Source organism: Lagenorhynchus albirostris, chromosome 4, assembly GCF_949774975.1.
Source record: "Lagenorhynchus albirostris chromosome 4, mLagAlb1.1, whole genome shotgun sequence".
Taxonomy (NCBI): domain Eukaryota; kingdom Metazoa; phylum Chordata; class Mammalia; order Artiodactyla; family Delphinidae; genus Lagenorhynchus; species Lagenorhynchus albirostris.
This window is the reverse complement of record NC_083098.1, coordinates 76782584-76799546: the sequence shown is the minus strand read 5'-3', so window position 1 is coordinate 76799546 and position 16963 is coordinate 76782584. Positions and strand designations below refer to the sequence as shown.

Here is a 16963-nt window from a genome sequence, read left to right as displayed (position 1 = left end):
AAGATCTTTCTTGTCATCAAGGACATTCAGCTCCCTCTGCTCACGGCTGGGCTCCTTCTTTGAGGCAAATGTCCACCTCTGCCTGGCTTCAGGTCCAGTGACTTATTTGCCCCACTTCAGATCCAATGACTTATCTGCCCCGCTTCAGATCCAATGACTTACTTGCCCCACTTCAGATCCAGTGACTTATTTGAAGAATTAGGTCAATGCTCTCCAAATGTTTTGATGTACGCAGCCCTAACAGTAAAAAAAAAAAAAAAAAAATGAGCATGCACTGTCAACATATTTACTTATAACTGACATACATGTACTACTATTAATCCATATGTTAAATATAAGTAAAGCTTAATTTATCTCCAATATCTTGGGGGTAAGAAGAAATATAAATTGTCACAAATTCTCTTTGTACATGCTCCTCCCCGCCCCACACACCCCAGAACTGCCGAATTGGGCAGTAGATGCTCTGGGAGCCACACATGGAATAAGTCTGGGTTCAGTAACAGTAATGATGATTGCTGCCACGTTTTGAGCCCTAACTGTGTATCAGGCATGATACCATGTCTTTACATAAAATGTTCCACTGAAGTTTTGTAGGAGCTCCATGTGGTAGGCACTCTTGATTCTTATATTATTGTTGAAGAACTGAGGCTCAGAGATGCTAAGCTTTGCCCACAGTTGCCACTAGCAAGAAGCAGGGCAGAATCAAAGCCGGGTCTCTTCTGACTTGAAGCACGTCTTAGTCACTGTGCTGTGCTGCTTCGGGGATGACAGCAAGCAATTGAGGACTAAAGCACTGTGCTGAGACCTGGACACACACAGAGAGCAGGGATGCAGCCTCTGCCCTTGTAAGACTGCCATCCTACTGGGCTCTGATGTCCTGGGGAGCTCCCTAGATCTGACTGAAAAGGGTTTGATCAGGTTGAGTATATCTTCTGAGGCTTTAAAAAAAAAAGTTCACAGCATGGAATTGTTGTAGGAATTGTTTTAAACCTTAAAATGTATAATTATGCAGTATTGTAGCACATTTGGAATTCTGTTAGCTCTGAGTCTTGGAATCTTCTCATTTATAGCATTATTTCAATGGGAAAATGCATTCTAAGTTTCAAACACTCAACTTATAAACTAACTTTTTAATAAATTAACTTTTCACAATTTCTTCAAGAGTTTGGATTTCCCGAACAACATACTTAAACAAAGTTATTATAGCATTTTAGAAAGATCAACAAGAAGCATTGATGAAATTTTCAGGTAATTAGAGTACCATGTTCTTTGAATATTCTGGTTAACTGAGATTACTGCTTCAAAATACTCTCAGGTGAATAGAGTCATAGGAAAAGAAATCATTTCCGCAAATTCCTTAATGAAATAAATAACTTCAAACCTGATGACATACTCTTTCCCAGCTGGAGATAACATTAATATCCCTTACTCACAAAGTCCTGGAGCCCATCACAGTAAAGAACTAGAAGTTGAAAGTATTTCTGTTCATTTCTATCACAGATTCCTGATGGCAAGTGACTTTGCATCCCTAAACAGTAATGGCAAATGTCACAAAAATTAATCATTGTAAACACCTGTGTTCAGAGACTATCTGTTCTTTAATATTGACAAAACATGTTGCTTTGTAGTCTGCAAGTCCTTTTGCATTTACAATTTCTTTTTGATCATCATAGTCATCTTTTTTAGCTGATGTCCTGATTATCTATTATTGTATAATAAACATGTCTCATGATTTTGTGGTGTTGACCTAAAACAAATAGACTGCCAGATATTTCTCCAGCAAAGATGGGTTTATTCTGGATTAGCAGAGGATTGCAGTTTGGTGTCTGTGACCACGACAAGCCACGTGCAAGTCCCAATAAGGCACGGGAAGGAGACCACTTGTATAGCAGAGAAAAGGAACTTGGGAGGGCTACAGTAAACAAAGAGTCCAAGGCTGAGTCCTTGCCAGGAAAGAAGAGGAGTCTTTCTTCTTCCTGTTGGGCTCTGCTATCATCACGGGGTGTGACAGCTCTCCCTTCTGGTCTCCTGACTTTATTTAATTGAGGTTTGTTTATTAATTTTTTACAGTGGGCTAGAAATTTGGGCAGCACTCGACGGGGCAATCCTTCTGTTCCATGTGGCATTGCCTGGGTCACTTGCTGGCATGTGGATGGTGGCTGGGTGGACCAGAGGGTCCTAGCTGGCTTTACCCATGTGACTGTGTCTTGATGAGGAAGGCTGGAGAGGAGGACTCATCTGAGTCCCTTAGCTGTCTTCTCTATGCTGTTGGGTAGCTAGACTTTGTATTTGGTGGCTCAGGGCTCCCAAGTGAGTATTCCAGGAGTTAGAATATGGAAGCTTCCAGAAGACTAAGACATAGGCTCAGATGGAACAGTCAGAATATGGAAGCGTCCAGAAGACTAAGACATAGGCTCAGATGGAACAGTCACTTCTGCCGTATCCTATCCATCAAAGTAGTTGCTCAATTCAAGGACAGGGGACCAGGTCCCCACCTCTCAATAGGACAGGTATCGAAACGTATGTGACCATCTTTAGTCTGCCACAGCTAGATTTCAGGAGGTGTTCTTTGCATTTTCTAGATGAGGAAACTAATACTCAGGCTAATTGAGTTGACTTGCCCAGAGGGCATATCTAGTAGGTGGGAAAGGTGGGACACTGTCCAGGACTGCTGATTCCGAGGCCAGTATACCTATATTGCTGGAGACCTTGCTGGGCTCAAATAAATATCTTCTGAAGAACATAATATGCAACAGTGCTTCTTCTCCTCCCCTCCCCCTCCCCTCCCCTCCCCCTCCCCTCCCCTCCCCCTCCCCTCCCCTCTCCCCTCCCCTCCCCTCCCCTCCCCTCCCCTCCCCTCCCCTCCCCCTCCCCTCCCCTCCCCCTCCCCTCCCCTCCCCTCCCCCTCCCCTCCCCTCCCCTCCCCCTCCCCTCCCCTCCCCTCCCCCTCCCCTCCCCTCCCCTCCCCCTCCCCTCCCCTCCCCTCCCCCTCCCCTCCCCTCCCCTCCCCCTCCCCTCCCCCTCCCCTCCCCTCCCCTCCCCCTCCCCTCCCCTCCCCTCCCCTCCCCTCCCCCTCCCCTCCCCTCCCCTCCCCCCCTCCCCCCGCCCTCTTCTTCTGGCTTCTTAGCTTTTAAAATTTATTGGGGGAATTCAGGGCATTTGAGGGCTCAGACAAGCCCTTAAGTGTCTGTGTTTCTGATGGTACCTGTGCCCAGTGGCTCTTTTTTCCCATTTGACCTGTTTTCTTCCCGAGGCAGGAATGAGGCAAGGGCCAAGAGGGAAAAGGTGGAAGTTTTTCTGTAAGAAATGGGGGTCGGGATAATTCTATTTAGTAGCGCCAGATGCTGTCCTTAGCATTGGCTGCTGGTTCCATTACCTTGAGTTCTCAGCAAGCAAGGGGCTTCACTCATGCAAGAAGCACCATTTATCTGAGATTAATGTGGGTGGGAAATTAGGAAACAAATAGCTGGGGGACAACGAAATAAGTATGAGCTATTTCATTGACCATTAAGAATCAGCCCCCTGGGGCTTCCCTGGTGGTGCAGTGGTTGAGAGTCCGCCTGCCAATGCAGGGGACACGGGTTCGTGCCCCGGTTCGGGAAGATCCCACGTGCCGCAGAGCGGCTGGGCCTGTGAGCTATGGCCGCTGAGCCTGCGCGTCCGGAGCCTGTGCTCCGCAACGGGAGAGGCAACAACAGTGAGAGGTCCGCGTACCGCCAAAAAAAAAAAAAAAAAAAAAAAAAAAATCAGCCCTCTGGAATCTGGCTTTAAATCGAGACATTGCTTAACAAAAGCCAGAGCATGCTTCACAGCAGTTTTCCTGTACAGTATAAATGGCTTTTTTGAAAAGCACCGCCCAGTACATGACATTTGCTCTATTTCTCAGATTTGGTCACAGGAAATCCTGGGGTTCTCTCTGGTAGAAGGCACTTTGTCTTTACTAATAAGCTATGCTTTCACTTTTCTTTATCTTAAAATGTCAAAAGATGCTTCTTTTCCTCTCTCAGTGAAGCAATGGCTATACTAACCCTCTCCTTTTTTATTGTAGCAGAGCCTATTGTTATATTATCCAATATTATTTTATATTATTAATTATGTAATAGTTTATTTATAAATAATTATAGCCTATTGCTATGGCTACTATAGCCTACTGCTATAGTATCCTTTAGATTTAAATTTGTGCACCAAGTCTTTGCAAATACCTCCTCTCTCCTCTTCCAAAGTGCTGGAATTTGTTTTATTTACTGAAAAGAAACCTGCCCTATTTTTTACCAGACAGCAAAAGCACTAAAGAAATCTACAAAAGCACTTTGGAAATCTACATCAGATGTAAGCAGGGAAAAATTCCCTTCCAAGTACACCTGAATGTAACCCTGCTGAACAGCGTATTGCATACCCGTAGCCCAGGACTTCAAAGTAACAGCAAAATTAAAGTTCAATCAAAGCATCCTTCACTCGGAACATTTTTGCTTTGTGGATATCAAGTACCACATGTACTTGCAGTGGCTAGAATTTCCATAAAAGGAACAACAGGAGAGCTAGATTGCATTACCTAAAAGCAATGGTGGCTGTTATCACAAAGGAAAAAAAAAATTAAAGCAGAGGAAAGATGATAGGAGTAGAGTTAGCTGAAAATGAAAGGCAGAGTGCTTGAGCACTACCTGGGAATATTAGTGGGACCATGAGCTGTGCCCATCTGATGTGTGCCCTTATTATATCCTTTATCCACAATGTCTGAGGCTTGGGAAATTTCTGTGATTTATGAAGTACCAACAAGCTTGCCTCTCTGGCAAGGAAAGCCACTGTGGCTCAGATTAGTGCCGTGGTTTGCAAAATGGGATCTTTCGCTCCTGGGGTGCAGGAAAAATATTAATTAGAATTACTATTTTATTCCATAGTATTCTAGTGTTTTAAATCTTGATTTGGGGGATATGTTTATAGCAATGCTATTGAAAGTGAGGTCCAGCACAGGCAGCATCGCTGTCACCTGGAAGCCTGTCAGAAATACAAATCCTTGGGTCCCATCTCAAACCTACTGAATCTCTGCTGCTCTGGGGTTGGGACCCCATGGGCTGTGCTTGAAAAAGCTCTCTAGGTGGTTCTGATAACCAGGAGACTTTGAAGAGCAAACTGGTTTTTAGTGTATATGTTTATAAATAAATACACATGGGAGATGCACTCAGACGTTTTTACTGATGGGATGCTCAAATAAAAATGCTGGAAGATGATGCAGTGATGGAAACCTGCTGACCCAAGAACATACTCTTCCCTTTTTTTTCTATTTTGCTAATTAACCCTGGGATCGGGGGGAGGTATCATTTAGCCTCTTATTGTACTTTCTAGGTGAATTTAAACAGGTTACTTAATCACTCTGGAAAATGAGATGTTTTATCTCACAGGACTGTTGAGGAGCGTTAAGTAAGCTCGTGTATACCAGAAGCGTGTAGTGAACCTTGAGCACAAAATAGATGCTTGGTTCCTCTTTTCCCATATAGCTGTGGATGCCACAGCATCAGCAGTGTAAGTTCTTCTTCCTGCTCTGGTAGATCTATTAGTCCCCAAACACATCAGCATATGTATGGAAGCTAAAAAAAAAATCTCTTACGGTCTACAGACTATAAGCTTGTATATTACACTTTGTGACACCGTGCCAATACAGACAGATGGAGAGGGCAGTAAATGAGTTTATTCAACAGAGTTACCCTTTCCGAGAGTTGTGTGTAATTTTCCATTGACATTCCAAGCTGCAAAGAATAGCAGTGTCAGTGATGCTACAGACCGTAGCAGTTCAACATCGTGCTGTTGTGAGGAACAGCTAGTAAAACCCATTACTGATTATCCTCTAGAGCAAGTAGCCTCTGACTCAAGCTGTGCATGCTTCAGCCTGGCAGCCAGACACAGCTGGGTTAGTTTGTGGGAGATGATGAAAAGTATTAGCCAAAGGTTTTCTCTGCAAGACCCGGGAAATGTGCCGAACCTTTTGTGTTCGTAAGAATCACCTGGAGAGCTTGTGCAATTGGCCCATTTCTGGGCCTCATCCCCAGAGATTTTTATTCTATCGGTTTGAGGCAGGCCTAAGAATCTGTATTGTTAACAAGCGTCCCACGTGATTCTATTGCAAGGGGTCCACGCACAGTAGATTTTATATGCCCTGAATCGCAGAGGTTTTAGAGCTGATTAGCACTTTAGAGCTCATTTGGTGTAATATTTCTTAACCTTTTTCCCTTCATGAAAGCCAAGATGATTGCCATTAAGATAAATGCGTGACACTTTCTCATTAATATATTCACATTTGACAAAACCACAAAGGTTGGGAAAGACTAAAACATGCCACAACTATTAGCAGCAGTAATTCACAGCAGACCGAGGCATTGATAAGACTGTGTTTTACTCAATTCCCTACTGTGGAATTTAACAGTACCTCTCAAGAAAACTTATCAAAATATGAGGGAGAGAGAAAAAGTGTTAATACAGAGATGATCTTGAATCTACTCCCGTTTTAGAAATAAGTCATTAGTAATTTTGAGTACTTTATCAGTAACAGATTTCCTGGTGATACAGATCACAGTTGAGACACGCCCTTGTGGCAGGGTCTGCTAGTTGTCTCCTGATACTTCTTTTCCTCTGTGCTCTGTAAGAACCTCCACATTTTAGCCGGGCACATGGACATTGAGGAAGAAATGGCTACATTTCCCAACCTCTCTTGCAGCTATGAATAATCATGGGCCTAAGTTTCTGGCAATAGGATATAAGAGGAATTAGTATGTGAGACTTCTAGGCAGTGTCCTTAAAGGAAGGGCATGCCTCTTCTCCTTTCTGTGGCTGGAATGGGAGGTGAAAGTTAAAGCAGCCGTCTTGGACGGTGATGACGAAAGTATGTGTTGAAGGTGGCAGAGGAAAGAACCAACTAGAGGGGAAGAAATAATCAAAGAAATAATAGAAAGAAAAATGTCCAAGGCTGAGAAAAGGTGGAATCTTCTGCCTGAACATATCCTCCAAATCCTGAACAGGATGAAGGAGGCGAAATCAATATCAAGAGACACACGGGCACCATTTCAGAAACCACAGCCCTTGTGGCCGCAGGATCCAGAGAGGTTTCAAATGGCTTAAGACCGTGGGATTGTGAGTTGTTGCTTCAGCACCTTGAATCTTGAAATAACTGCCCCTATACTGTTGCCAAGGTATAGAGCAGCCCTCAGTGGGCCCCAGGAGAAGTCCCTGTCAGCACCAGGCTCTGGCTACAGCCCCACCCACCAAGGTGGTGACCCCCAACATGCCAGGAGAAGCCTTGTCCTGTGCCCACTTGAGGTCCAGCCCTCCCATCAAAGCCACTGGCACATTCAATCTGCAAAGGGACGTTCCTACACAAGGACATGCCTTTAAGACTGGGAGAGGTAACTGTTTTGCCTAATTCATAGAGACAAACACAGAAAGTCAAACCAAATGAGAAGACAGAGGAATACGTTCCAAATGAAAGAACAAGATGAAACCACAGGAAAAAACCCTAATGAAATGGAAAATGAGTAATTTACCTGATAAAGAGTTCAAAGCAACAGTCATAAAAATGCTCAACAAACTCCAGAGACGAATGGAGGAACACAGTGATAACTTCAACAAAGAATTACAAAATAGAAAAAAGAACCAATCAGAGCTGAAGAATACAATAACCGAAATGAAAAACGCACTAGAGGGAATCAACAGCAGACGAGGTGATATAGAAGAATGCATAACACAGAATAGTGGAAATCACCCAATCAGAAGAGAAAAAAGAATTTAAAAAAACAAGGATAGTTTAAGGGACCTCTAGGACAACACCAAGCATACTAACATTCACATTATAGGGGTCCCAGAAGGAGAAGAAAGAAAGAGGGTGGCAGAAAATGTATCTGATTAAATAATGGCTAAAAAATTCCCAAACCTGTGGAAAGAAGCAGATATTCAGGTCCAGAAAGCACAGAGAGTCCCAAACAAATTGAGGACAAAGAGGTCCACATCAGGACATATCATAATTAAAATGGCACAAGTTAAAGAGAAAATTTTAAGAAAGCAAGAGAAAAGCAAAGAGTCACATACAAGGGAACTCCCATAAGATTTTTTCAGCAGAAACTTTTGTAGGCCAGAAGGGAGTAGCATGATATATTTAAAGTACTGAAAGGAAAAAATCTACAACCAAGGATACTCTACCCAACAAGGTTATCATTCAGAACTGAAGGAGAGATAAAGAGTTTCCTAGGCCAGCAAACAAGAAAACAGTCCATCACTGCTAAACTGACCTTATAAGAAATGTTAAAGGGCCATCTTTAAGTGAAAAAGGAAAGGCCATAACAAGAAATAAGAAAATATATGAAGGAAAAAAAAAATCTCACTGGTAAAGGCAAGTTTATAGTAAAGGCAGTGGATCAACAACTTAAAAAGCTACTATCAAGGTTAAAAGTTGTAAAATCAACTATAGTTACGATAAATAGTTAAGAGAGACACAAAAAGATGTAAAATATGACATCAAAAATGTAAAATGGGGTGGGGGGAGATGAAAAATATAGAGCTTTTAGAATGTCTTAAACAACTATCATCTTAAAACAAATTTATCTATCTACCTACCTATCCATCTATCTATCTCATGGTAACAATAAACCAAAAACCTACAATAGATACACAAAAAGCAAAAGAGGAACCTAAACATAACACTAAAGAAAATCATCAAACTACAAGGGAAGAGACCAAAAGAAGAAAAGAACAGAAAAGAACCACAAAAACAAACAGAAAGCAAGTAACAAAATGGCATTAAGTATGTGCCTATCAGTAATCACTTTAAATGAAAATGTACTGAACGCCCCAATCAAAAGACAGAGTGGCTGAATGGATTAAAAAAACAAGACTCATCTATACATGGCCTACAAGAGACTCACTTCAGAGTGAAAGACACAGAGAGATTGAAAGTGAAGGGATGGAAAGATATTCCACGCAAACAGAAACTAAAAGAAAGCCAAGGTAGCAATACTCACATCAGATAAAATTGATTTTAAAACAAAGTCTATAACAAAAGACAAAGAAGGGCACTGCAATAATGATAAAGGGGTCAATCCAAGAAGAGGGTGTAACACTCATAAACATATACACACCTAACACAGAAGCACCTAAATATCTAAAGAAAATATTAACAGGCATGAAGGGAGAAACTGACAGTAATACAATAATAGTAGGGGACTTTAATACCCCACTTACATCAATGGATAGATCATCCAGACAGAAAATCAATAAAGAAACACTGGCCTTAAATAACACATTAGATCAGATGGACTTAATACCTACAGAACTTTCCATCCCCAAAGAGTAGAATACACATTCTTTACAAATGCACATGAAATATTCTCCAGGATAGATCACATGCTAGGCCACAAAACAAACCTCAATAAATTTAAAAAAAAGAAAAAGAGGAAAATGTCAGAAACATTATACACTTAGATTCTAGGAATAGCGTCACATACAACAGAATGCAAAATAACAGTAAGGTAGGTAAACAGTCATTCATAGAGCTAAATAACTTTTATATCTGTACCTGCTGTTGAAGTCCCACAGAAAGTGCACCAGGGAAACTTACTGCTTATACAAGCTGAGTCTACTGCAATTGCAGAGCAAGGAAAACAACCTTTTCTGGAGTCTCGGTAGGGTGTCCAAAGGGGGACGTTAGGGAAGGGTACTTGTAGAGTTTGGAGGGCTGGAATTAGTCATAGGGTGGCTTAGGTCAGGGATTGACAAAATTTGTAAATCTGGCAAGTTGCTAGAACTGTCCGTGGTCTTTGGAACACATAAATCCATGTGGAGTTATTGTTACTGTGGTCTTATATTGGGATATACGGGTCCAAATGAGCAGTTGTTAAAATAATTTGAATTTAGATAGTTTATGTTACACACGATATTCTGGCATAGTTAATCTATTTTGCAAATCACAACGCAGGTTGTTTTTTGTTTTTATGCAAACTGTGGTTTCCATTTCTTTTCTCACTGTAGTATGTCGCATAGTGCCCTCGTGGGCACTCAGTAAACGTTTGTTTGAATGAATTAGTAAATTAATTATTAAAGGTAAATCGAGAACAAAACTAATGGTCCAAGTATCTACACACAAAAGCATCTGGCAGTGGTGCTTAATAAAAATGCAGATTCCTGGGGTCACCCCCCAGATAGTGTGATTAAGTAGGTCTGGATTTGGGGCTAGGTGATTCTGATGCAAATGGTCCACAGATTTCACTTTTGAGAAACACTAACATAGTGGCATGGTGATAAATAAAGTGAGCTTGAGATGTTAACATGTGGAAGGAAATAAGACCATATAGGTATCTTTGAGACTTGGTTAAACAGGATTGATAATTGAACTAAAGAAATCAAGAGTTATGTCCCCTTCAAAATAAACCAGCTGATAGAAAAGGAAGCACAATGAACTGTATAAGTACATACCTACCTAAAAATCTGTGCATTTTTTTAAGGAATAACAATCCTTTGATTTATTTACTACACATTTTTGTTACCAAGAGCTAACCTCTTTCAACTCCTTTTTATTTTTTCTATTTTCTTTTTTAACATCTTTATTGGAGTCTAATTGCTTTACAAAGGTGTGTTAGTTTCTGCTTTATAACAAAGTGAATCAGCTATGCATATACGTATATCCCCATATCTCTTCCCTCTTGCATCTCCCTCCTTCCCACCAAAATCTATGGATTTTTATGTGATACACAGTGGTGAACACTTAGTTGAGAATTAAAGAAAACAGAAATAGAAGCGATATTGTCATGGTAGAGCATGTCAGATTACAGTGTCTTGACAGAGTTGAGTTACTATGTTATTTCTTATTGATAATAAAATGCCTAAATTAGAATGCTTTATTATGCTTTTCATTGAGGTGAAATTAACATAACATTAAATTAAACATTTTAGAGTGAACGATTCAGTGGCATTCAGTTCATTCACAGTGTTGTGCAACCACCGCCTCTCTCTAGTTCTGAAACATTTTCATCACCCAACAGTAAAACCATGTATCCGTTAAGCAGTTATTCCCCAATCCCTCCACCCACCCCCGCCCCACCCCTCCCCAGCTCCTGGCAAATACAGATCTACTCTGTCTCTCTAGATTTACCTATTCTGGGTGTTTTGCATAAATGGAATCATGCAATATGTGGCCTTTTTGTGTCTGGCTTCTTTCACTTAGCATAATGTGTCCAAGATTCAACCATGTGGTAGCAGGTATCAGTACTTCATTCCTTTTAATGGCTAAGAATATTCCACTGTATGCATATACCCCAGTTTGTTTATTCATTCATCTGTCCATGGACATCTGGGTTGTTGTTTCCACCTTTTTGCTACCGTGAATAGTGCTGCTGTTTGTGTACAAGTATACCTGCTTATTTTAGGTATATGCATAGGAGTGGAATTGTTGGTTCACGTGATAATTCTATGTTTAGACTTTTGAGGAACTGCCAAACTATTTCCTGCCATGGCTGAACCATTTTACACCTCCACCAGAAAAAGGTGAGGGTTCCAATTTCCCCACATCATCACCCACAGTTTTTATTTATTTATTTTTTGCCACAGCCATCCTAGTGGATCTAAAGTGATATATCATGGTGGCTTTGATTTGCATTTCCCTAATGACTAATGATGTGGAGCATCTCTTCATGCACTTGTTGGTCATTTGTATATCTTATTTGGAAAAACGTCTATTCAAATTCTTTGCCCATTTTAAAATTTGGTTGATTGCCTTTTTGTTGTTGAGTTATAAGAGTTTTTAAAAATATACTCTGGATACCAAGCTCTTATCAGATGTGTGATTCAAAAATCTCTCTCCATTCTGTAGGCTGTATTGTTTTTTAAAAAGATTAGTTGAATTGACTAACAGTTATCTTTATACTAACATAAGTTTCACTCCCTTGTGTTCTGATGTGCTTTCTTGAGTGGAAGACCTAGTTAGAACCATGTGAATACATATAAATCTGTGGTATATATTGCCTCGCTCCTAATCTTAATAAGTTTGTGGGAACAAGTTGCTCATGGGAACATATTTTTCAGGAGTATCATGGCAAAAAAAAAAAAAAAAAGATTGAAAATTGCTTTTTTAGACCAAGGGTCCAGATTCGAGAATAGGATGATGTATTCCTGATTCCTGCATACCAAAAACTGGTTCAGAGGTGTGAAACAAAAGCACGAGGGACACCAACTAACGTGACATATATGAAGTCTCCTCAGCCACACCAACCTTGCCGGTCCTCAACCCTTGGATCTTGAGACAGAGTGACGAAAAAGCAAGATAATTCCATGATTCTTATTCCCAACGTTGGCTCATTCAGCAACCTCCATAGAACAGAGTGCAGCTCAAGCCATTAGAATTTGACTTATTAAAAGGGGACATGAGTCTCACAAAGCCTCAAGTACCAGCTTTTTATTTAAAAAAAAACCATAACTAATAGCAGCAGCAGCGTGAGATGTAGCATGAAGCTGAAATTGTTCAGATCCTGGAGTTGGAAGGGAAGGATATGCACCAAGGAGTGATTGCCCTTAATTTAGGGATAATACAAAGACCAGGTGGGAAAGCAGACTGTTCCCGGCTGATAAAACCATGGAGGATTTCAAGTTTCCCGACACCTCTAGACAGGGCCCTAGCAAATATTAAGCACAGAGTGAAAACCATCTTTAACATTCGGCTATAGACTTTCAGATCTGGACTGTGCTTCATCTTAAAGGTGGCCCACTGGCATGTAGCACGCAGAGACAGAATAAAAGCCGTTGATTCTTCCTTGTGAAATCAATCCCGCTGGCTACCTACAGCCAAATTCTAGACAAATCAGAGCCATCTAGTAACATAAGTATATACTGGAGACTGTGTATGCTCAGGGCCAGCAGAAACCATGGAGGAACTTGGTGGGTGATGCGAAAAGTACAGAAATCTACTCTGCCCTCTAATACTTCGCCGCTTCTTCCAGTCCCAGCGGACACAACGATCACCAGCAGATGAAATGTTTACTGAGTTTTTGTTACATGTTGGAGACAGCGCTAGATCATCAAAGACAAAGCTCCTGTTCTGAAGGTAAGGCGGCCATACAGAGCAGAGGTTTCTCACACAGGAGGGTGGGGCCTGGCAGAGTGGGGAGGCCCACTGGACTTGGGAGGAAGGAGAGCTGGATCAGCTTAGCTCTGAGCCAGGACTCTCCTGGTTGCAAGTGATAGAAACCTGATTTGAATTACAAAGAGGGAATGTATTGTCATGAAACCAATCTCCTGGAAGGGAGGGGATCTGCCAGGCTTCAGAAGCAATTGGGACTAGATAGCCATCAAGACAAGGTCACTGCACTGGCTATGTCTGGAGAGCTCTTCCCTCCCACTTAGTTTATCAGCTACTCATTATTCTTGTGTCCAGTCACTTCCTCAGGAAAGCCTCCCCTCCCCTGACTCAGCTCCCTGACTGAATCTCACCCAGAGACCTGGCTGGTCTCTTCAAGCCTTTGGGGCAAATTAGAAAAAGGTGACCCTTTTGCATGGACAGCGTCAGGGTGTGAAGAATAGGGTCCCCCTTCCTCTAGGCACATACAGCTTCACACCAGGCCTCATGGCTTGGTGAGAAGACTCGAGATGGGCTTTCAGCCCACTTGTCCCCTTGGCTGTGCTGCTTTGCGCAGTGTACGCACTGGCTTATCAGCTGTGGACCCTGCTGTTCTTGGCTAGCCTGAATGGCTCTTGGAGACCCTAGTCTTTCTGTTGAGCCTCTCCTCAGAACCTGTGCCCGTCTCAGTGAGGGACCACACAGTGGCAGGCGAGAGACTGAACTTGCATTGTCGAAGAGAGAAGTTGGAAAACCAAAGAAATAAAGTGATGTGGTGCTCACAAAAAAACCCTGTAGTCTATTGTATATTCTCAGAAGACTACCTTTTCTCACTACTTGTCAAAATAGGAGTTTTACTTTGCATGTTTATTTAAGGAATGTCTCCCCTGCAAACTTGTAAGCCCCACAAGGACAGCAGTTGGGCCTGTTTTTGCCCAACATGTTATTCCTAGGGCCCAGAAGTGTCTTGCACATGGAAAGCCCTTACTAAATAGTTTGTTTCATGAATAAATGAATGAGCAAACAAATGAGTGTGTGTTTATTCCTCTGAGACTAGCTTTTTTAATGAGGGGGGAGCCATGGCTGAGGGCAGCTTATAAGCCCACAGACAGAGAAGGCTGCTTCTTCTTAATTCTGATTTTTAAAATTCCAGGGAAGGATGCTAAGTGGCCCATTTGAGATCATATGTCCACTGGGAGTGGTAGGCACCCTGACTGGCAATTCCTATCAAAGCTCTTTTTGGTGAATGGTAGGGTGAGCAGTACCCCAAAAGAAGAGGTGACTCTTCCTGGCGAAAGAGGGGAAGGCTGGGCAGAAACAACTCTGATGGCCCCCATACTGCCATTGACTTGCCGTGGGCTGGTCACTTCTGTCTTTGTTTCCTCACATGTGAAACGAGGGAATGAGCTGGACTCATCTCTGAGATCATCTAGTCCAATGTTCTCTTCCTTTCGTTCTGCTTCTGGTTTTGGTTCTGTTTCCTCCTGCCAGATTCTGTTCTAGTGCTGCGTGTGTCAAGTGGAAAAAAACATGACTGTGGGCAGCCTCAGTCAAGGAAGGCTTAAAGGAGGTGAGCTTTACGCTGAGTGGGAAGGGCAGGGGAGTTGTATATGGAGAGACAGGGAGGAGGGGAGGTTTTTCAGGGTGAGAGGCTGGCTGGGAGAAGTCTGTTAGGGACTGGTTTTGAGCCATTTGTTTGCTAGAAGTCTTTTTTTTTTTTTTAAGAGTAAATATCTTTGTAAGGGGTACCATGTTATCTCAACTATATTTTCTCCTGAATTAGCTTATCCAAGAACAGCAAGCCGGTCATCCACAAGGACCTGAGGGAATGAGACATTGAACAGGTAAATTTTGATCATCAAAATAGGTTCTGAGTACAAGCATTTCTCACGTGTATGAATTAGGCTGATCACCGTGGGGTCGATGTATACAGTTGACCCTTGAACAACATGGTTTGAACTACACGGGTCCATTTTTATGTGGTTTTCAATAGATATACAAAAATATACATGTAGAATATTGTGTGCAAGACTTGTATTGAAGTGGACAGCCTATCCTTACACAGGCACGAGGTGAGTGATAGTATAAAATTCATAATGTGTTAGTTTTCTTACTGTTTTATAACTCTGCTCTCAAAGAATTACATTACTGTACAGTATGCTTCTCTCTCTCATAATTGGAGACACTATGTATCAGCCTATCATCACAGGTAAGTGGTTTTTAAAAAACATGTAACAATGTTTCCAGCACTGTGTTATGAATATGACACTATATGCCATAGAAATTTTACAATGATTCATTCATTAGTGCATAGGCTAGGGTACTGGGAAGCCATCGTATCAATTACACTAGGCTACCGTAAAGCAATCATAATGCTGCTTCTTCATTATCAATGCATGAATCATTATACCTGTAAATATATACAAACTTCTTTTTCACATTATCTCTTCATTTTTGATGCCTAGTGTTAGTAATACACATAACATCTACAGCGTTTTGTATTATATGACAATATTGACGTAGGTGCTGACAGACGACTCGTAAACAGATGGTGTAAACTTATAGTATAGATAAATACAGTACTGTAAATGTATTTTCTCGTCCTTATGATTTTCTAAATAACATTTTCCTTTCTCTAGCTTTATTGTAAGAATACAGTGTATGTTACATATAATATGCAATATATGTTAGCCAACTGTTTATCAGTAAGGCTTCCAGTCAACAGTAGGCTATTAGCAACTAAGTTTTGGGGGAGTCAAAAGTTATATGCAAATATTTGGTGCCCCCAACCGACCCCACCCCCAGTAGTTCAAAGGATAACTGTGCTTTGTATGTGTGCTGGTTGGGCGTGGAGGATAGCTTTGCTCCAATAGTGGGAGAGGGGACTCAGGGGGGCAGGAAGGAAAGAAGTGTCCCCCTTTCATGAAGCTTAAAATGCATGAGGCTCTTACATACACAACTAGCCCTAAACCCTTCCCATGATCATTAAGTACAATAACCTCTCGGTGCCTGTCTGTTCCCCTTCTAGTTTTTCAAGCAACCCCTCTGGTTTTCCTTAAGGATACTGTTTAAGCTCACTTCAATCTTTGTCAATCTTGTTCCTATTGGGGAACAGCGAGGTTTGCCTTCACTCCCTAAGAATGGGCCTTGTCCTGAAAGTGGGAGCAGTCTGTCCAAGAGGGCCATCCACCAGGCACCACAATGGAAGCTCTGGGAACCTGGGAGCGGGGCTGCAAGAGGGAGAGAAGTCTTCCAAGGGGATATGGCAAGAGGGGGGACAAGTGGCACAGTTTGGAGCTGGGTTCAGTGGCAATCCTATAACAACACTCTGCTACTTTGGGCCCTGCTCTCACACACCCCAACACATAGTCCTGTTGCCGTACCCTTGGATCTGTTTCACAAGAGAATAAAATTCCATACCCTGGAACTGGGGAAACTGTGTTTCATGTTACCACTAATGATGGACAGAGAGAACACAGGACATTGCCTGGACCCCTAGAACTATGCAAGATGTGACTGCCTACTGGTACTAGAAAAATCGGTCCAGCTTCCACATTAGAGGCCCTGGAGTGTGTGTCGGGGGAGGGGAATGGGTGGGTAAGCAGCCCTCTGTAAAATGCTCTATAAAGATGTAATACAGCAGTGACTGAAAATACAGATCCGAAGCCAGTCTGCGAGGGTTTAAGTCTCCTGGTCCTGCCTCTCACTAGCTGTAAGACTTTGGGCAAGTTACTTTCCCTACTTGTGCCTCTGTGCCCTCATCTGTAAAATGAGTTTAACACAAGTGTCTACCTTGTGGCATTGTTGGGAGGGTTAAATGAGTTCATACAGGTGCTAGAACAGTACCTGGTGCCAAGTGAGTGGTACTTAAGTGTTTGC

The 16963-nt window shown here is 42.0% G+C and overlaps 1 protein-coding gene across 1 annotated transcript in view; it reads left to right on the top strand.

The window, feature by feature from the left end:
• CWH43 (cell wall biogenesis 43 C-terminal homolog) overlaps positions 1-13984 on the top strand; it is a 73319-nt gene extending 59335 nt beyond the window's left edge. The window contains 1 exon segment of the mRNA XM_060147282.1: positions 12969-13984. Coding sequence (XP_060003265.1) covers positions 12969-13209 — 241 coding nt within the window. The 3' untranslated portion in view covers positions 13210-13984.
• Positions 13985-16963: the final 2979 nt, after the last annotated feature.